The 21,847-nt window shown below is 39.5% G+C and overlaps 1 protein-coding gene across 3 annotated transcripts in view; it reads left to right on the top strand.

Annotated features, from left to right (window-relative positions):
* The window catches only part of LOC124151056 (TBC1 domain family member 16-like), a 42,659-nt gene extending 25,632 nt beyond the window's left edge, over positions 1 to 17,027 (top strand). For 2 of the 3 annotated variants that reach the window (XM_046523352.2, XM_048400726.1), the window contains exons 2-11: positions 458 to 743; positions 2,603 to 3,971; positions 5,631 to 5,818; positions 6,270 to 6,437; positions 7,886 to 8,034; positions 8,896 to 9,030; positions 9,864 to 10,050; positions 10,339 to 10,436; positions 10,714 to 10,942; positions 12,848 to 17,027. In XM_046523352.2, coding sequence (XP_046379308.1) covers positions 528 to 743; positions 2,603 to 3,971; positions 5,631 to 5,818; positions 6,270 to 6,437; positions 7,886 to 8,034; positions 8,896 to 9,030; positions 9,864 to 10,050; positions 10,339 to 10,436; positions 10,714 to 10,942; positions 12,848 to 13,039 — 2,931 coding nt within the window. In that variant the 5' untranslated portion in view covers positions 458 to 527 and the 3' untranslated portion in view covers positions 13,040 to 17,027. The remainder of the gene's footprint in view (positions 1 to 457; positions 744 to 2,602; positions 3,972 to 5,630; positions 5,819 to 6,269; positions 6,438 to 7,885; positions 8,035 to 8,895; positions 9,031 to 9,863; positions 10,051 to 10,338; positions 10,437 to 10,713; positions 10,943 to 12,847) is intronic. The other variant, XM_048400727.1, reaches the window with a different exon arrangement.
* Positions 17,028 to 21,847: the final 4,820 nt, after the last annotated feature.

The raw sequence follows: 21,847 nt of genomic DNA, 5'->3' as shown, positions 1-21,847 counted from the left end.
TTGGTTGGGTATGTTGGTATCTATGTAACAGTTATCTTTGTCAGACAGTTATAATCAGATGATGTTCAGTTGTAATTGTTGCCATCATAAGTCTCATTTGCAAATACTTACATTGGATGAAATGGACACCAGATATATTATGTGCAAGTCGAGAAGCACCATTTCTGGTGATCCTTGTTTTTGTCTGTCCTGGACCCATCAGATCCACGATAAGGTACTGACCAGGGTCCACTTGCACATTTGAAGCGATCTTAGCGCTACAATTATCGTGAATCTATGTTGATGTGTGGGAATTACGATCGTCGTAGCACTAGGATTGTGTTGTGGGATCCAGTAGCAAGTGTTCAGATTGTGGTTGTGTATTGCTGCAATAGTGTAGTTTGTTAGGCTTTTTATTGTCATTATACCAAGAATGGCCTGAAATATCAAAACCTAATATATGTTCTGTCTTTTGCAGGAAGTAGAACAGTTCCTCTTGGATTGGTCCACTTTGATGGGTTTATATTGGAAACCTGAATCCCCTGTTCATGGAGATTGGTACATTCCCAGCCATGGCCTTCAGCAATATATTCAAGAAGGCAACAAGTCTGCTGGGGATTGGGGGTGATGCACTCAAGCCTCCACCCCTAGATGGAGAAATCATCTACTGTAAGAACAATGTGTGTGTTCATCCGCCCGCTCCTCTCTCTTTGGATGCAGAGCATTATCCAGGATACCTCACCCTCCGGGCACATGAAGACAAGGTACTCGACTTGTCTGATCTATGCTTTGGTTTGAACATGTTAAAACTTCATAAAGTTTCGCAAGTCTTCAACATTATGTTTATGATCATTTCTTTATTCTGTGGCATTTGATACAGAGGTTGTATGGTACAATCCATGTTATCCCCGCAAAAAACTTGAAAAATAGAAAATTAGCACAAATTCAAATAATAATCTCAACACTATTACTTGTTGTGAGAGGTGGCTATGTTGCATGGGGTGGTCGGACACAGCGACTTGGCTGATTGTCTCATTTACCCAGGCTGCATGGTAGAGCTGAGTATCGCCTGGTGATACGATTCGTATCATGATACAGACTGATGATACTACCGGTGTCGCAATACACCACATCAAAGAGTAAGAAATGGTGAAATCACTGAAATACAGCTCTACAACCTCTTTCGTCATTCATTTATTTGTTGTCATTTCAAAAGAAAACCATAAGAACAAAACAGTTTTAAATGAAGGGATGATTATTAACGTAACAGTTAGACTGCACGTCCTCGTCCTTGTGTGTGTTCTGCCATGCTTACAGGTGGTGCTATGCTACTTCTTCTAATATGGGAGGTAACTTTTACTTCCCGGTTTTAGTGTATCGCGATCTCACAAACTGACGATTCAAGCATCGTGTGTACCTTAGTATAGATGATATTGAAGGTATCGTGAATCGTTACAGCCCTACTGCATAGTATGTTGCTAATTCTATTGGTCACTGGTTTGCTAGCCTCAATTTGATCATTTACCAGCTGCTGTGGATAGCTGGAATATTGCTGACTTGTGTAGAACAACAAACAATTCAGACAACATGTTGGAGAGGCTGGAGTGATTGATTTAACAACTGACTGTCATATTTTATAGTAGTAGTTTATATTCATGATATTTTAACTATGCTACTCATTTCATGGGGATATTCCTATTCAATCACATGTCCACCTGATTGCTTTTGTTCCATGAAATATGAGCAGTGATGAGTTTGTCAATAGCAGTGAATTATATGTGTATAATATTTCACTATCAATTTCAACAGATGAATAGTATATTTACAAAACTGATTAACAAATGATGACATGTTTTGAAAAGAATGAATTAATATCTTTTGCATTGTTACTTATAAAAACAATTAAATGGCAATTAGAGCTAAGTCCCCATCAGAAAGTAGATGCAGCACATATTACTAAGGGTAATAGATTGAGTGTAAAAAACTTTCGGATCATTGCACATATGGATGTCAGTGCTGATCATGCTGATTGGTCAATGAAATTATATGACATCACATTGCTTCATGACATCACAGATTGATTGCATTATGTCACTTGAACATATATAAACTTCCTATTTATGGTGGGAATTTCAGACACTTTTCTTCATCTTGAGTATTGTGAAGAATAATCTACTTGAAATTCAGAAGTAGAGATTATCTGTCACTTGTGGATGCATGGTGTAGTACCTAACCACAGGCACCATTGAATCATCACTCATTGTAGCTCATTGGTTAGTCTCTCTATAGCTTACAGCTAGCTTCCTCACCTTGGCTATCATGGTTACAGTGGTGAGTTGTATGAATCAAGTCGTTGTCAGTATAGACAATATGATCACGATATGAGTGATAGCCAGCACCACTAGCTGCTCAAATTTTCATTTACCTTTGCTCATTTTAAGGACAAAAAAGACTGCATGTAAACAAGTGTAAGACAAAAAATAATTACTTCTTGCTTTTAATTAGTTTCCATTTTGAGCAAATTGTTGAATCATTTCTGTCTGGGAATTATTAACTTGTATTAATTTCATGGTGTCCTGTCCATAACTTGTTAAATCTACACATTAATCTATGATTATTTCAGGCATGTGGGCCAACTCTGATTCTCACCTGGATACCTAATGCAACACTAAAAAAGAACCCAAGGAGCATTGAAAATAGCCCCAACAAGTCAAAGGGCAATACACCCCGAGCCAGTCCAAGACGAACACCCAAACAAGAGTTTGCCAAACTCGACCACGGTTCTCAGCTCACCCCTTCTCCCAGCGAGTCGCAGTGTGACTCAGGAATTCTGGGGGGATCGGACATTTTCGAGCGACTTGAACGTTCCCTACCTCGTAGAAAGAAACACAGTACAGACAACACGAGTCTGAGCTCTGAGATATCGGTGGGATCCCGAGATGATAGTGTTGAGAGCTGGAACCCAAGTGAAGAGTTCACCCGGGATGGTCATCGTCTCAGCACGAGCAACAAGTCGCAAACAGATTCAGGCATCGGACCAGAAGAGATTATGACGAGTCAAGGTTATGTGCAGAATAACGAGAAGTCCCTGCCAATAGGAACAAAGCCAAACAAGGTTGGGATTAATGTTAATGATCTGCATACTGAGAAAGGGAAGAGTAATATGGAACAAAGGAATCTCATGAATACCACTGTTAAGGAGGAAGAACTCTCTTCTCCTGATAGTGATGGACTTACATCAGAAGAACAACTGGCAGCCATGTTGAAACGAAATAAACTTCATACAAAAGCTAGGGAGAGAACAGACTCCAATAAATCTGTCAGTATTGAAATGGATGGGGATAAGTTGGTTGTTGTTACAGAAGAAGTTGGTGATGATGCATTTGTTGATAAGAATACAGATCTTTCCGAGAGGAATCTAAACAAGAATGAGAGCAAGTTTGATATGAGTAGCTCCCCTTCCACTGACGTAGATTCTGCCAGTCTTAGTTCCGACTCAACCCATCCTTCCCCTTCAGGGGCCCACTATGACACTATGCTGTCTGAACTGAAAAAAGACCTGGAATCACAAAATGGTTTAAGATCCGGTGAATATCCCTCGAAAGAATACCCCTTGAAAGAATACCCCCCTAAAGAAACAGTACAAGTTATGCCAACTGCGAGTAAGACTCCCAATGAACTTGATTTGAGTGGGTTTACTCACCCGCCACCAAATACCCCAATTCTTACTCCTGATATTTCTGTTACGCGGTGTCGGAACACATCTTCCTCTTCCACAACGACTTCTGGTCCGGATTCTCGACCTCCGAGTCCGTACACGTCCGATGACTCGGCCCCCAACTCCCCTGGTAAGGAGTACTCATCTTCCAGTTCCTCCGCAAGTGTGTCCCACAATCTCACCTTCCCGGAAAACTCGGTGGCCTATTCTTGTAATCGGAAAGATAAGAAATCAGCCAAAGAACAGATCTGTGGAGTCTTCTCAGTTGATTTAGGTAAGTATAGATCTGTATTCATATATTGTGGTTTCGATAATAATCAGTGAATGTAACAACTGCAGGGCCTGCTCTACCTCCATAAACATGATGCAGCTGAAATGTATATTAGCTGCATGAGCAGTGATAAGTCAAACAAGAATTTTTGTTACCATTTTATGGCAATTAATGTTGGTTATGTCAAAAGTGAATGAAAGTTGTATGACATCATTCTTTTGGTGGAGTCATCACTCTGTGCAAACTTGTGGGATGGCTGTGGAACAGTATCGTTTTTTATATTCATTAGAACAGCATCATTATGATTTATTTTAAAGATGTGGGTTTGGTGTGTATGTAGTAAATATAATCAAAATAATTTTACTGTAAATAAAGGTAGTCTCTTCGTCTAGTCTCTAGTCTACCTAAGTTATTTTTGTTGAGACTATGAATAGCGTATGCACATTTAAGAAATACTTGTTTCAAAAAAATGTAAATACTTTTGATTTAGACCTGGTGACATACTTTAACATAATTTACTGGAACTAAATGTACCAAGTAATACATGATCAAAAAGTTGTTGCTCTGAAACAAATAATTGATATCATTTGGTTTATTGTTGAACAGCATCGGGTTTTTTGAGACATTTGATAAGTTACTGATTCTTCTGTTCTGTTCATGTGTACCATGTGCCATGTGTCACTGTAGCAGTTCTACACCATGGTAGGGACCATGAGAGTGGCTCAGTTGTTGAAGGCAGCACAATTGCCTGTGCAAATTGCCCCATTAAGCAATTGCTTATGTATTCCAGAAACCTATGAATGTGGTTTCGAATCCCAGTCTCCCAGATTATGTTTCTAGGTTGTCAGTCCTATGCTCATGCTTGTGGGTTTCACCATAGGGGTAAATGTCTGAGACCTGCATCACTTAGGGCTTTCCTCCCACATCAAGCTGTAACACTGTAATATAACTGGAATACTGTTGAAAGTGGTGTTAAAACCCAACTCGCTCGATCTCTCCCTCACTCCCTCACTCACTCACCCACCCACCCACTCACTCACTCATGGGTATGATACAGAAAGCCGCCAAGACCTGCATCCCTTTGGGCTTTCGCCTAGCATTAAGATATGTATGTTGTATGTGTGGTGTTATGAGCAGTGTTCCCGCTGGCTTTTGAAACTGCCAGTCCTTGTGGACTGGCAACTCTAAAAAATACCAGTCTCCCCTAATTTTTGCCAGTCCCAACTTTCAACAAATAGAAAAATGTATGAAAATTATTTGGTTTTAATTCTTTCAACATAATGTTCAGTGCAAAGATGTCATCTCTGAAGGAACTTAGTTATATCTGTACGTCATTCACACAAACTTCAGTCACAATTTTCTCTCTTTTTTTTAATATTACCAGACGAGGTTGCTACAAAAGGATATTTAACCTAGAAATAGACCAGGGGAACCCTGATGGTAACAGACAAGCTGACTTTGTTCTAAAAATATACTTATACAAATATCACCGATGTTTTGTTCAACAAAGAAGGATTTATAAGGTGCTGTATTTGCTGGTCCACATGGTCCAGTCCATGGGGACTGGCAGTCACATGAATTACTGGTCCAAGCCTTATTTTACCGGTAGAAAACTGGTAATTACCGGTAAACAGGAACACTGTATGAGTCTGTTGTGTACAGGTCAGATGCGGTCTCTGCGGCTGTTCTACAGTGACAAGGAGTGTACACGGGGCCAGGTGGTCATCGCCAGCAGGGAGAGCCAGTACAAGATCCTCCACTTCCACAATGGAGGCTTGGATAAGTTGGCCGAGATCTTTGAGGACTGGAGCTTGTTTGCCAAGGCTAAGGACAAGGTATCAAAACGAAAAGTAAATACAAAGACATGTCCAGCTACTGTATGGTGTGGCTGTGTTCGTAACAGTGGATTCATCAGTGTCATAAAGGATAGTGTCATGTAATGTGTGAACTTTAAATGTTGCTGCTGTTTGTTTGTAACAGTTTTAAAGATGTAAATGGACTTTCCATGCAGTTGTTGTCAGTCTTGTACCTTATTGTCTTTGTTCCTTGTGTGATTTGAGAACATATATCTAATCCTGACACATAATTATTCCATTGACAAATATATGTTATATTTCTAGTCCCTTTTTTACTATTTTTCACCATAACATAAGTATGATGTTTGTTTTATGTTTGATATGTCAATTTCATGGAAACTGACATGACAATTAAGGTACAACACTGATTCAACGTCATTCAGTATTGACGTACCAACCAGTGTTATTGTTCAACAACATTTGATGGTATGTCTGAACCCGACAGGTGAAGGAAGGTGAGACCCCGTACCGCCAGTTCCTCATTGTGAAGCCCCAGATCACAGACGACCAATGCCACCCCGAGGAGGGCGTGTACGCCACAGTCACCGAGGAGATCTGGAGGGTGCACATGAACAGGGAGGGCATCATTGAGGATGACTATCAGCTGAGGAAGGTTAGGATACTACATCCTTTATAAACATAGTTAGATCAAACAAATCATGTTAAAGGCAGTTATTGCAGGACAGCAGCCAAAGGGAAGTCAGTTATGTTCCTACAGCTTTGAGTTTCTAACCGCTGCTTTGAATAGCATTTCAGTTATGTCATGGTGTAAACTTTATCTGAGAGGGAAGCCCAGTTGATCCTGGCTTGAGTAAGGGATATAACTCTGCATGGGGGAATTCTGGCATCTTGTGCACCTCTGCTTGCCGCCTACTGTTCTTGTCTTGTGCCTTTCGAATGTTGGATAATCAAAAAGAAATTTGAGAGGACAATAGGTGCTGTCAGAGACTTTCAAAGAGACAATATTTGTATTGTACTACATCATTATTTTCTTTATATAAAAGAAGGGAAGGCAAAGAACCTCCAAAAATATGTTTTGGTCAAAAGAATATTATGAACTCCATACCAGGAACTGTCCTGATACATTGTTGTGCTGTTTCATGGCCACCTGCTGCTTCCTTTGAACAGTGTGAGTTTCCTGTTAACAGTCGAGTATCCTGTTTGATGATCAATGGTAGTCCGTAACTTGCATATTCCTTTCATTTTTAATATGCCAAAGTTTATCAGGCCAGAATAAAACCTTTTTGTAAATTGTTGAGTCTGACAGTAAAGTAATATGTTTCATCATTGCTGGGGGGCACAGGTGGTCCAGCTGTCTAAGGTGTTGCAATTTGCTGTGCAGAGTTGCGTCCTTGGGACACGCCAGAAACCTATGATTGTGGGTTCTAATCCTGGTTCGCCCCGATTATGTTTCTAGGTTTGTCAGCACCATACCCGTGCTCGTGGGTTTAAAAGCGGTGTTAAACCCCAACCACCCACTCAGTCACTCACTCAGTCACTTACTCAGTCACTCACTGCTGTTTTAAAATATATCAATTTCTAAAAACTTTTAAATCATGATGTTATCCTTAATTGGAACCATTTTCCAGGAGGCTATTTTTATCAGATGCATTTTTGCATACTGCTTACAAATATACAAGAATTAATGGAGGTCTGACATTATTTGTGACCAACCAGGAGGAAATGGACCTTATGGGTGCTAGGCTACAAGTGTACTGCGATGTCATAAAGATGTTTTGACATCAACTTACTTCAGTGAAGATTGCCATGTGTGATGCCATGTATCTCTGTTATAAATATGAATTGAAGCCTGTGAATTGTATTATTGTGTTCAGAAGATGCTGTAGTTTTAAAATATAATGAAAAGTAAAAATGTGATTTTTCACCCATAAGATCCCTTATCTCATGGTTGGTCACATTCGTCTTATATTTTTCTTCTTGGGTTGGCTTCTTTCTTTTTGCCATTATTGCTTCTCATAGAATTTTATTACAGGCTTAGATAATTCAGGCTGTTATCTTTGTCCACTTGTCCTGAACATTTTTGTTTTGGTCATTTTCTAGGCTATATTTTTTGGCGGCCTTGATCCGTTGTTACGTCACGAGTCCTGGCCGTACCTCCTCCACTACTTCCCCTATGACTCCAGTTTCGATGAACGGGAACAGATCCGCAATGACAAGTTCATAGAGTATCAAAATATTAGGAAAATGAGGTGAGTTACTTCTGTATTTGTTGATCTAAATGTTGACTGTTAGACTTCTATTTCCTATTGAACTGATTATGCACGAAAGGGAAGTAATTTGGTTATACAGAATATTACCTACCTTTGGCCATAGTTGAAAACTTGTTTGTTGTTTTGTCACAGGGACTCTATTTATATTAAGTCATGTATTTTTTTAATAAGTCATGGACATGTGCTCTAATATTACCTAAGGAATCGATCCAGGTTAGAATTGGTCTTCAGCAACACATATTAAAATTCAACAACAATCAAACATCCTGAATATTTTTGAAACAATATATAACAAGTACTGTCCATTACAAGAATCTCCCACTGGGAATTTTTGTACACAATGTATCTACAATTGTGATTTGCAGCTGCAAAGTTTAGATTTTTGATGTTTAAAAACAGCTTGGATGTGTCTGAAAGTGGGTTGTCCTTGTACTCCAAACAAGTGGATTAATTGTCACACTATAAACAGCCACATTGCCACTTGGGTTTGTTCACTATCAGGCAACACTTTTTTTATTTCTTGGTTACGGATTTCACACACTTTGACACGCTTTGATGGTATCAGAGAAGGATCCCAGCTAGAAATATTAGAGTGACTTCCCTTTGCTTTACACTTGACAAGTAAACGAAATCTTTTTTTGTTTGAAATTTTTATACATTCTTTTAAAGTACAGATCGGTGGTAAGAAAAAAAGGAGTAATTTAAAAAAAAGAAATTCAACATTTGGACTTTGAAAGAGCAGCAAATCTGTAAACAAAGAAATAAAAAAAATGTCGCCTAAGGTGGTAGTTGTAGTTGAGTACCTAGCTGATGCATATCACTCTGTATGTATGATTACAGAGAGTTAATGACATTCGAGGAACAGCAGCAGTTCTGGAGGATGATCCAGTGCACTGTGGAGAAGGATGTGGTGCGAACTGACCGAAGCCATCCTTACTTCCGCGGGGACGACAACCCCAACATTGAAGTCCTCAAGTCAGTACACAGATCAAAACACTTGTAGTGCAGCACATTGATATGTTTATTAATAATAAAAAGTACTCTTGTGCTTGATGGCATGAATATCTTTTCGATATCTTCAACATGATAAAGCTTGATGTGGTTTTCAAATATTGTAGCATGTGTTTTCTCTATAACAGTCAAATCCAGGGTCCATTTTAGTGCCAGGTGCAGTCTATGGTGCTGTAAAACATTATCATGTTTTTGGCTAATCAGGTCAAATCATGATACCTCTATTAACATGTTTATCGGTAACAATGGGGATTGACATTAGCAAGCTGTCATATAGCTGGAATATTGCTGAGTGTGGCGTTAAACAACAAACCAACCAACATTAGCAACTTTGTTCCCCACAATTAGTATAGCAGCTGACTATAATGGTGATTGGGTGTAACAGTGTCCCACTGAATCCTGAGTATGAACAAAGCTTCGATGACCACTAAGTAAGAAACCATTTGATTATCAAAGGTAGGGTGGGGTTAGGGGATCGTATTTGTTTCTAAAGAATAATCAAGCCCCTATTTTACTGAAAATATGTTACATGCTTGCATTGTAGGAAAAGAAATAGATGTGCCCTTTCCTTGCAGGGGTGTGTCCCAGGAACAGTTATTTCCTATTTATTTGAAAACAAATTGAGCACCTGTTGGGAAAAAATAACTGTGCTGCTAAACATAAATAAAACTGGTGTATCATGTATGTGTATCATAGCTCCTGCAAAACAGCCACACAACATCTTTATCATCTCCTTGCTGGTCTTCCATACAGGACAATGTGATTACATATTGCTATAACACTCCCCTTGTATTCAGGAACATCCTACTGAACTATGCTGTGGCCAACCCCTGGATGGGCTACACACAAGGCATGTCAGACCTGCTGGCACCGGTGCTGGCCGAGGTGCAGAATGAGGTTGATGCGTACTGGTGCTTCGTCGGACTCATGCAGAGGACCATCTTTGTCAGTTCCCCCCGAGACAGTGACATGGACAAGCAGCTGGTAGGATGTTTGACTTATGTTTACTCGCTATAAGCTGTAGGTAGTTGCTTCTCATATTACAGTGGGTTTCATTTTCTTGTCATTCCAGCTGCCTGCACATCTTATTAGTTGTTTACCATGATTACTTGGTACCCAGGAAGAAATATTTTGAATTCTTCTGGAAGAAATGTGTACCCATTTTTCCTGTTTTGTCTGGATAGCACCTCTTTGATAACTGCTGTGTAGAATTATGTGTCTGGGATGATTGTCAAATGCATTATGTATGTGATAATATCCATTGCCTTCCAGAACTACTTCCGTGAGTTGCTGCGTTTGATGGAGTTCAAGTTCTTTTCTCATCTGGTGAAGTTGGGGAGTGATGCTATGGAGCTTCTCTTTTGTCATAGGTTGGTAGCAAGTTGTTTTCATATTGTCAGGTTACCAGTAAATTACGTACTGTATTCTAAAATAAAATGATGGACTTAAAAGCAGATAAAAGTTTGATGACAGAGAGTAAGAAGCTAGAAGTTATGGTTAATTCTTCCCAAGTGATTGAGATAGAATTGATCAACTTAAGAACTAATTTCAGTTTGACTTGAATACAAATCGTTTTTTAATCATTACAATATATCAGATGTGTGGATGACCCAAAGTGTTTCATTTAGCAACCTTTTTTATTTGTAGGTGGATCTTGCTGTGTTTCAAGCGTGAGTTTCCTGAATGTGATGCTCTGCGTATCTGGGAGGCGTGCTGGTCCCACTACCAGACTGACTACTTCCACCTGTTCCTGTGTGTGGCCATCGTGTCCATCTATGGGGACGATGTTATAGAACAGAACCTGCCTGCTGATGAGATCCTCCTCCACTTCAGCAGCCTTGCTATGCACATGAATGGAGATCTCGTCCTGAGGAAGGTGAGGCAACTGATGATGAAATCAGGAATCAGAGAAGAGATGTTACAGCTCGCTCTTGGACTATTGTTGTTCAAACGTGTAACCAGTGTTGACAGTAGGTTGTTCTTGAGGATCAACATACACAACATTGCACAATCAGTGTGGTTAGGCAAAGGAGTTGTGATTGGGCGATCACTGAAGTTAAAATTGTGAAACAAATATACCGTATATGACCGCGTATAAGCCGAATTTTGAGGACCAGAAAAAAGATTTTGTAGAAAGGGGTCGGCTTATCCACGGGATACACTTTCATGATAGTATTTTTCAGATCGTGATCTGTCAGAACATCGGCTGAATGACGGTCCGATAGATTACAACTTCCCGAAAGTTTGGAAGTTGCCACGACTAGAGCCATTATTCTTTTAAATTATCAATAAAGTTATTATTATACACCAATGTTGTCATTATTAAAAAATTGTTATGCATGTTACTCCTTCCGATAATAAGTTTTCAATTGAATGTTCAAAGTTTATCGTTCTTCGTAAACTCCACAATCTTTACATGTAACAATATATGTAATTCACAGCTATAATATATAATCCCCAGATAAAATCGCCAATAGCTATTACGTACGTTTTGCAAAGTTCATAAATTGATAGTGAACAAGTGTCTACCTTTATTGAAAGAGGCAAATAAACAACTGTATCGGCAAGTTATTCCGTTCGCCATTTGCAAAAACATGTGATCAGCTGTTACCTGTGACGTCACGAACGGTGACCACTATGATTGCTTCCTGTTGTTTAAAGTAACACGGTACACAAGGAAATGAGCATTGATAATAACGGGCCGATTGGTATTGTCATGTTGTTTACACAAACATTTTCAAGTTGTGGGTGCTTAGCGATCGTGTTGGGAGTAGGGGCTTAATTCCTTTGTTTTCGAGAGATTAGTTTAATAAACTGGAGAAGCCTGTGAGTAAGTGATGGTCATTCAATGTGTTCATAGTATGATAGTTTATTTAATTCAATTGGATTAACATACAATAGTGGTGTAAAGGGGGTTATAAAAGTTGGTATATTTTTACAGACTGAATTGCCTAGGCAGAAGGCGACCTCTTAAACACCTAATGCAACAACAACAACAGACTGACATTTTCATCATGAGTTTTAAACAAAAACGCCATGCTTACGATGCTGAATTCAAACTGCGAGTCTTCGCGCCGGCTGATATATTTTCTCACGGGTTCATAATTCTATATACACCGATTCACAAAATGGCGCTTGGTTGTTGATGGCAACATATAACGATCATTATGAGATTAAAAAACCCCACGAGAAACAGCTTCCCACATTATGAAAGTGGATGACTGGTTTGTTAAATCTTTTTTAGAAATAATAATGACTTTTTCAATATAATTACAACGTTTTTCATCTTATATTTTTGAATATTTGCGAGTACCGGCACATGTCTTGCAGTCCGACTTCGCAGTGTTTTTTGTCTTTCAATTCCTGATTCGGCTTATCTGCGGGTCATATCATTTTCTTTCGTATTTCAATGGTCAAATTAACACCTCGGCTTATCTACGGGGTCGGCTTATCCGCGGTCATATACGGTAGTTGAAAATGCCTGCTGAGTACTTTCATAAAGAACCATATTTTTTTAGTGTTACCACTTGGAGAATTGCCCCTCTGTGTCTTTACTATCTGTGACTGATTTGGTGGCACCATACCAAGACAGAAAGACAATCATTTTGGTTGGTCATTGGTGTGTCTATTCCAGAGACCCTTGAAAATTTAGCCATTTAAAGTAATAATAGTGAGGGAACAGTTCCCAACATTATATGTGTATCCTATTCTTCCTGTTCCTTGTGTAATATGGTGGAACATTGCTCTCTTATCTTCTAATGGCTTGTGTTTCTCCCACTAGGCCCGAGGTCTTCTCCACCAGTATCGGAAGATGAGGAAGATCCCGTGCACGCTGTTTGGTCTGTGTTCTCGCTGTTCCCCTGGTATGTGGGACAGCGGTCACGTGCCCACCGTGGAGTGTGTGGGGCACAGGGAAGGAGATGAATGTCTCTACCAAAGTCAGCCCAGCACACCGGTCACCCCCACACACTGAGGCAGAGGGCACCTGTAGTCTGGGATATACAGAACGAATACAGTACTAACAACACTCACTCTCAAACATCATAGGACAAAAGTGTTACACACCAGAGTAGTAGGATTCAGCAATGATTGATGATAGCATCTTCTATTCTAAACAATGTCTCTCCCATACACTTATTAATGCCTTGGTCGTTCTCTTACAACACACTGAAGGCATCGCAGTGCATTTATTAATGCCTTAGTCGTTCTCTTACAACACACTATAGGTATCTCATGCAGTCATTAATGCCTTAGTCGTTTGCTACAATACACTGGAGGCATCGTCCATGCATTTATTAATGCCTTGGTTGTCCTCTTACAACATATTGTAGGCATCACTCACGCATCCATTGAAGCCTTGGTCGTTCTCTTACAACACACTAAAGGCATCATTTAATCAGGAACGGCTGTTGCAGATGGGAAACATGCTTGGTAGGTCTTTAGACCTTGGGCTGTCCAGCTGAAACTTTCTCAGCCTCTTCATCCCTTGTCATGCTGTTAATTTCACAGTCCACTATCAAATCTTGGTACTTCACTCGTGCAGTATTTTTAGAAATTGTTATGATGAAACTGATAATGGACACACCAACAGGGTAGCTATAACAGTCATCACATTGATACCCAGTTATATTTGTAAAGGGATGATACATGCAGAGAAAACATCCAGTATATGTGCTGGCTTGATATACATAGAACAGTATTGTGGTTTTGACAAACTGGATAGAGCATTCACATGTGTACATAAAAGATGAATTCCAAATACTAGATCATTGTTAGAATATTGTTCTTCCAAATATCCTACACATCATATAGACATCTCTTGATGTCTCCATTAGTGATTGTGTGTCTGGTGTTTGTGTTTTTAGAATACATATAAAGAGTACCTGATATGTTTGCATTGCTTTAAGTTACATGTAACAGAAATGCAATGTCTGTTTTTTTAGACAGGGAATTTAAGCCTGAGGCTGATCTTACATATGGCAGGGATTGACGATAACCATTAGTAACCAATGCCAAAGTAGATTTTCAGATATGAAGACATTTACAAATTGTACAACAGACAGTATTTAAATTTCACACTGTGAAGCAGTTTCATTGAATGTAGGATTTCAATCGGATATTAAAGTGTCAAAGTGTGACATCAGTTGTGAGTTATTAGAGATTATTTTGTTGTTAAGACAATGGATGTTTGTTTATGATGTATAAGCAATGATGTTGAAGTTCTTGTCAACTGTTGTGTTTCTATGGTTACTGCCATGTTATGCTGAGAGATGTTGGGATCCACTTCTCTGACAGGGGTAAAGTACACCCAGAATTACTCCCATGTTATATAGAATTATTGCTCACAGATTGTCAACATATCCAGGGTTGATTCAAGTAGCAGCTGTACATCATATTCACACTGCTGTTACTTTCTTGACTGTGGAGAACTGCGGTTTAGAAAATAATTTTGATTTTCATTTCTTTGCAAAAGCTACTGGTAAAAGTGGTATGCAATCCACAAGAAAATATCACTTGTCCTGAATGATTACTAGTCTCAGACTAGTTGAACTTAGTAAATTTCAAAGCCTGCACCAGTTGCCATGGATAAGAAGACCCTGGTTCAAGTTATAAGAACTGAAAGGACATCTTGCTCATGAAACCAAACCAACATGTATTCTGTCCATTGTATTCTTGACCAAGAGTTTTGATGACAAAAACAGATTGGTCTAGGCTTGAGTAAAACTATATAAAGCTGATTTATGAATTTTATGATTGTTTTACAGTGAGTAAAGAGGTGAGATTTTGGATGTAGAGAAGGGAGTTGTCAGTGATTGGTCCAGTCATATGGTGATACATAATTACATGTATTGTTTTGTGTATATAATGTAGATATATATTAAGGGCAGCAAATGTAAACCCGACTTGTTCACCAGTTGATCAGTGTTAGTCAATATTGATAGTTGATGTGAGAGAGTTCTCTTCCTGTTCTGAAAAAAATTACCTCTTATTGATCTTGGAGATGATAGGGGAATGTCACTGTAGAATTATTCTGTAGGAAGAAGTGTGTTTGTTCATGTTGTTTTCTTTTCAGTATACATGGTATAAATCCAAAAACAAAACTTTGTGAATATTCAACAATATACTGCTATTGGCCATGAATTTAGCAAGGTTGAGTCTTAGAGAATGAATCTTTAACATTAAAATCATAAGTTGTTTTTTTTGTAATTGAGCAAGTAGGATAATTTTGACCAGTATATATGATTAGCTACAGCTCCATACTGGTATGAATATAGTACCAGTAGTAAATGAAGATATGCATGATTTTAAAGTTTTTTTTCGTTTCGAGTTTATATTGTGGTCTAAACCTACAGTTTAGTAGATACTGCTGCCCTTGCTAGGTTTTTGGCCAGGAATGTTCAAACGTTTCATTATTGATTGTGTTGTGGTGTTTGAAACAATTTACAACATGTAACAGTATTCATGTATCATGTATTAAGATCAATTTATTGACGTAGACTAGCATGGCATATGACATGGGAAGGTGTGCAATATTATTTTATTTTGGTTCTGTGATATTCGGTTTGTGACCAACTAGATACTTTAGTTCTCCATACTATATTTATGTAGGTGCTTCATTACAAGAAGGGTAAGATGGAATGTGGTGGGAGGCATGACAATAAGCAATATGATTACAAGGAGAAAGATTGTGTTCTATATTTTCAAGGTGATATACATATATATATTTACAGCCTGCCAAAAGCTTGTTTTGTGTGACTTTTAGACTGCTCATCAACTTGTCATGATACACTGAGATTATTCATTATGGTAATCATTAAATTACAAAATACCACACACCTTGTTGAATGTATTGCTATCGGTTCATATTTAGGCCCTGTTGAAGAACTTCAGTAACATTATATTTGTACAACACAAATGAGATTATTTTGTTTATTTTGTTTGGTTGTTTATATCAATATTTGGTTGTTTGTTTTTATGCGTATTAGTTGTCGAAAATGAATATGTCTGTGTCCAAGCTTGGTTTGAATGTAAACATCCTAAAAGGATTGTCTGGTACTCTGCTGCAAATCATGAATGGGATCCTACTTGAGATTAAAATAGATTTTCAGAGTGGATTGAGAACAGAATCTCTAAAATGCCATATGCCCACAAAGTTCTTGCAGCCCATAGACAGCTAAGAAACAGTCTGTGTTAGAAGTACTGCCATTTGTTTTCATCAGTATTTCCCTGTATGAATTGCTTCGTTTTAATTAAGTCTTCTGGGCAGTTTTATTTGCAAAATAACTGTACAACCCCAGAGAAATGTTGCACATGTTGGCTTTTGAGATCTAGTTAATTTTCACTTGAGATAATTTGATACTGATAAAAAGCAATTAATATGAGTTCAGATCAAATTACCGGTAAGGATTTGTTTTTCTTAAAAAAAAATAATGTTTTATTTACATGATTGACAATCATTGTTTGCATACAAGATGTACTGCCATTAAAAAACATTCCAGGAAATTGATATCTTCGTTTGATGAATAAATTTGCACTCCAATTTGCTTTTCATTATTATATACAAGATTAAGAAAAACAAAAAAGAAATAAGAGGTTCCTGAAATCATTGATTAAGATTGAAAGGGAACATCAAAGACCACTGTGCTCAAATGTTGGAAGTAAAGAGATAACAATCTATTGTTTTTACCTTTTACCTTCAATTTGGGTTTCATAGTTAACAGTATTTTTGTGATGATTTGTGATAATATGAAATAGTGCATGTCATATATTTAGAACGAAATCCTTTACTCAATAATGCTCATTCTTGTTATTATTTGCAATTTATTTCATGTCAGGCCGTTTGTCCTGTGTCTGTTCAAGGGGGAGTTTAACTCACCAGCCATGCATTCCACTGTCCTCCTGGGACGAGGATTTCTCCACTAGTCAACTAGTCAGTCATGTCAATAAATAGAGTCACAATGTTCTGTTTCAGTAGTTTCTTTGTTCTGAATTACACAAATGCGGTCTGTGAAGTCAAAATGCAATTCACCGTCCAGAGTATTATGGTCACCTGCTGGATACACTCCAATGTTAGTCTGTTGGGCCTGCCCTTGTATGAAATGCCAATACACACGCACAAAAAACACATATTCCTCACATTTGCTGTGGTAATAATTTATCATAACACATGATGAATGATTTCAAAGCACAAGCACAAATATTATGACAAGCTGCCACAATGCTCATGGCTACACCAACAACACACTTCCAACATGCATCCCAACTTGATATTTAGATAATGAAAAACACGCAAGCCCAATTTACCATCCAGAGAATTATGGTCGCCTTCTGGATGCACTCCCTTTTTAGTCTTCTGGGCGTAGGTTTTGTTCAGATGCAATTTTATATTGGTTTTCAAGAAGGGAATGGAGGACCTGGCTTACCTGAGTTCGACCCTTGTCACTATCTTGTCACTATTTACCTCTATAGTACAAAAGTGTTGTTACTACAGCAACAAGCCCTCCAGCCCTGTTCAGCCTGCTTGCCTCTGACGTCAGCTGATTGTTGACGCAATCGCTCTGTGATTTCAACATGGGTTGTGACGTAGCTCCATTGTCTGCATCAGCGGTTTCTGCTTGGCGACCACATCGTTCCGTTCTCGGCCGTTTGCCAAACCGTGTGTATCTTGGCGTCGCTCACCAGCATTCTGATAACTGGACCGGGTAGGATACCGTTTTTATACCCATCCTGCTGGCAATGTGTTGGTTGTGGCGACGGCTATCCGAGTACAGGCACTGTACATAGCTCCAATCAGTCCCTAACAAGCACATTGAAGTCCCGGGAGGAAGAATGCAATCTCTATAACATATGCATCACACTGCCTTACCCTGTACACTCACCACTACTATGCATCAATGCCGTCATGTTTGATCAACGTCTGTGTCTGCCTGCTGCGTTTTCAAACGTAGGAACGGTGAACCGTTCAGAAAGTGTCTACTCTTTGGCACGTGGTAGTTACGACACATAGGGATTCATATTGACTGCAACTGAGTGATTTTAATTCCTTAACTGGGACGCAAATTCTCAGATAGGGATATTGGCAAACTTCGCTTCCGTTGTATACACTACTTTGTGCAATATGAACCAACTGCCAATACACACACACAGAAATATACATTCCTGACTTTAACTGTGATATCAATTTATCTTTACACACGGTAAATGATTACAAAACACAAGCGCACATATTTTGACAAGGTAGAACATAATGCTTAAATGCATGCTTCAAACAACATTGTTCAACATCTACTCCAATTAGTTGTGTCATGGGTTAGATAACTTCATTATTCCTCTATTATCTTATCAATCACCACACACGGGTTAATTTGTACAAATAACAATTAGTGCTCAACAAGTAGGAAGATCTTGCTTCCAACACCCGCTCCAATTTGTTAACACATTTAGATTTGGAAAGAAAGGCGTCAGACAAGCGCAATTGTACATCAAGAGAATTATGGCCACCTCCTGAATACACTCCCAAGTAATGATGTATGTTCTGTGTCACTATGTGTGATTTTTTTCAGAATGTATATAAGTTCTATTCTCATGTTGATCTCATGGCGAGTGGTCTTGTTCAGATGCGACTTTAAATTGGTTTTCAAGAAGGGAATGGAGGACCTGGTTTACCTAAGTTCAACTCTTGTCCCTATCGTGTCACTATTTGACTCTGTAGTACAAACGTGCACAACAGCAACAGTAACAAGCCCGCCAGCCCTTTCAGTGCCGACAGTCTGCTTGTCTCTGACGTCAGATGATTGTTGACGCAATCGCTCTGTGATGTCAACATAGGTTATGACGTAGCTCCATTGTCTGCATCAGCGGTTTCTGCTTGGCGACCACATCGTTCCGTTCTCGGCCGTTTGCCAAACCGTGTGTATCTTGGCGTCGCTCACCAGCATTCTGATAACTGGACCGGGTAGGATACCGTTTTTATACCCATCCTGCTGGCAATGTGTTGGTTGTGGCGACGGCTATCCGAGTACAGGCACTGTACATAGCTCCAATCAGTCCCTAACAAGCACATTGAAGTCCCGGGAGGAAGAATGCAATCTCTATAACATATGCATCAAACTGCCTTACCCTGTACACTCACCACTACCATGCATCAATACCGTCATGTTTGATCAACGTCTGTGTCTGCCTGCTGCGTTTTCAAACGTAGGCAAGTGTCTACTCTTTGGCACGTGGTAGTTACGACAGATAGGGATTCATATTGACTACAACTGGGTGATTTTAATTCCTTAACTGCGACGCAAATTCTCAGAAAGGGATATTGGCAAACTTCGCTTCCATTGTAAACACTGCTATATGCAATATGTACAAAGTGACAATACACTCACAAAAACACATATTGCTCACATTTGCTGTGGTAATATTTTATCATTGCACATGATGAATGATTACAAAAGACAAGCGCAAATATTCTGACAAGCTAACACAATGCTCATGGCTCCACCAGCAACACATTTCCAACATGCACCCCAACTTGATAACACATTGAGAGTTCAACTCTTGTCACTATTTACACAGAACAGAACAGTTTATTCTCAGAAAGGGATATCGGCAAACTTCGCTTCCATTGTAAACACTGCTATCTGCAATATGTACAAAGTGACAATACACTCACAAAAACACATATTGCTCACATTTGCTGTGGTAATATTTTATCATTGCACATGATGAATGATTACAAAAGACAAGCGCAAATATTCTGACAAGCTAACACAATGCTCATGGCTACACCAGCAACACAGTTTCAACATGCACCCCAACTTGATAACACATTTAGATAATGAAACAAACGCACACGCAAGCGCGATTTAGCATCCAGAGAATCATGGTCACCTCCTGGATGCACTCCCTTTTTAGTCTTCTGGGCGTAGGTTTTGTTCAGATGCGATTTTAAATTGGTTTTCAAGAATAGAATGGAGGACCAGGCTTACCTGAGTTCGACCCTTGTCCCTATCTTGTCACTATTTACCTCTATTGTACAAACGTGTTGATCACTACAGCAACAAGCCCTCCAGCCCTGTTCAGTGCCGACAGTCTGCTTGTCTCTGACGTCAGCTGATTGTTGACGCAATCGCTTTGTGATGTCAACACGGGCTGTGACGTAGCTCCATTGTCTGCATCAGCAGTTTCTGCTTGGCGACCACATCGTTCCGTTCTCGGCCGTTTGCCAAACCTCGTGTAGCTTGACGTCGCTCATCAGCATTCTGATAACTGGACCGGGTAGAATATCGTTTTTATGCCCATCCTGCTTGCAATGCGTTGGTAGTGGCGACGGCTATCCGAGTACAGGCACTGTACATAGCTCCAATCAGTCCCTAACAAGCACAATGAAGTCCCGGGAGGAAGACTGCAATCTCTATAACAAATGCATCAAACTTCATACCCTGTACACTCACCACTACTATGCATCAATGCCGTCATGTTTGATCAACGTCTGTGTCTGCCTGCTGCGTTTTCAAACGTAGGAGCGGTGAACCGTTCAGAAAGTGTCTACTCTTTAGCACGTGGTAGTTACAACAGATAGGGATCCACAGCTACTACAACCGAATGATTTTAATTCCTTAACTGGGACGCAAATTCTCAGAAATGGATATCGACAAACCTCGCTTCCATTGTATACACTACTTTGCCAATACACACACAGAAATATACATTCCTGACTTAAGCTGTGATATCAATTTATCTTTACACACGGTAAATGATTACAAAACACAAGCGCACATATTTTGACAAGGTAGAACATAATGCTTAAATGCATGCTTCAAACAACATTGTTCAACATCTACTCCAATTAGTTGTGTCATGGGTTAGATAACTTCATTATTCCTCTATTATCTTATCAATCACCACACACGGGTTAATTTGTACAAATAACAATTAGTGCTCAACAAGTAGGAAGATCTTGCTTCCAACACCCGCTCCAATTTGTTAACACATTTAGATTTGGAAAGAAAGGCGTCAGACAAGCGCAATTGTACATCAAGAGAATTATGGCCACCTCCTGAATACACTCCCAAGTAATGATGTATGTTCTGTGTCACTATGTGTGATTTTTTTCAGAATGTATATAAGTTCTATTCTCATGTTGATCTCATGGCGAGTGGTCTTGTTCAGATGCGACTTTAAATTGGTTTTCAAGAAGGGATGGAGGACCTGGTTTACCTAAGTTCAACTCTTGTCCCTATCGTGTCACTATTTGACTCTGTAGTACAAACGTGCACAACAGCAACAGTAACAAGCCCGCCAGCCCTTTCAGTGCCGACAGTCTGCTTGTCTCTGACGTCAGATGATTGTTGACGCAATCGCTCTGTGATGTCAACATAGGTTATGACGTAGCTCCATTGTCTGCATCAGCGGTTTCTGCTTGGCGACCACATCGTTCCGTTCTCGGCCGTTTGCCAAACCGTGTGTATCTTGGCGTCGCTCACCAGCATTCTGATAACTGGACCGGGTAGGATACCGTTTTTATACCCATCCTGCTGGCAATGTGTTGGTTGTGGCGACGGCTATCCGAGTACAGGCACTGTACATAGCTCCAATCAGTCCCTAACAAGCACATTGAAGTCCCGGGAGGAAGAATGCAATCTCTATAACATATGCATCAAACTGCCTTACCCTGTACACTCACCACTACCATGCATCAATACCGTCATGTTTGATCAACGTCTGTGTCTGCCTGCTGCGTTTTCAAACGTAGGCAAGTGTCTACTCTTTGGCACGTGGTAGTTAC

This window comes from Haliotis rufescens, unplaced genomic scaffold, assembly GCF_023055435.1.
Source record: "Haliotis rufescens isolate VD_foot unplaced genomic scaffold, xgHalRufe1.0.p SCAF_20, whole genome shotgun sequence".
NCBI classification, from domain to species: domain Eukaryota; kingdom Metazoa; phylum Mollusca; class Gastropoda; order Lepetellida; family Haliotidae; genus Haliotis; species Haliotis rufescens.
Note: the sequence above shows the minus strand (reverse complement) of the source record. Positions and strands in the feature narration are given on the sequence as shown.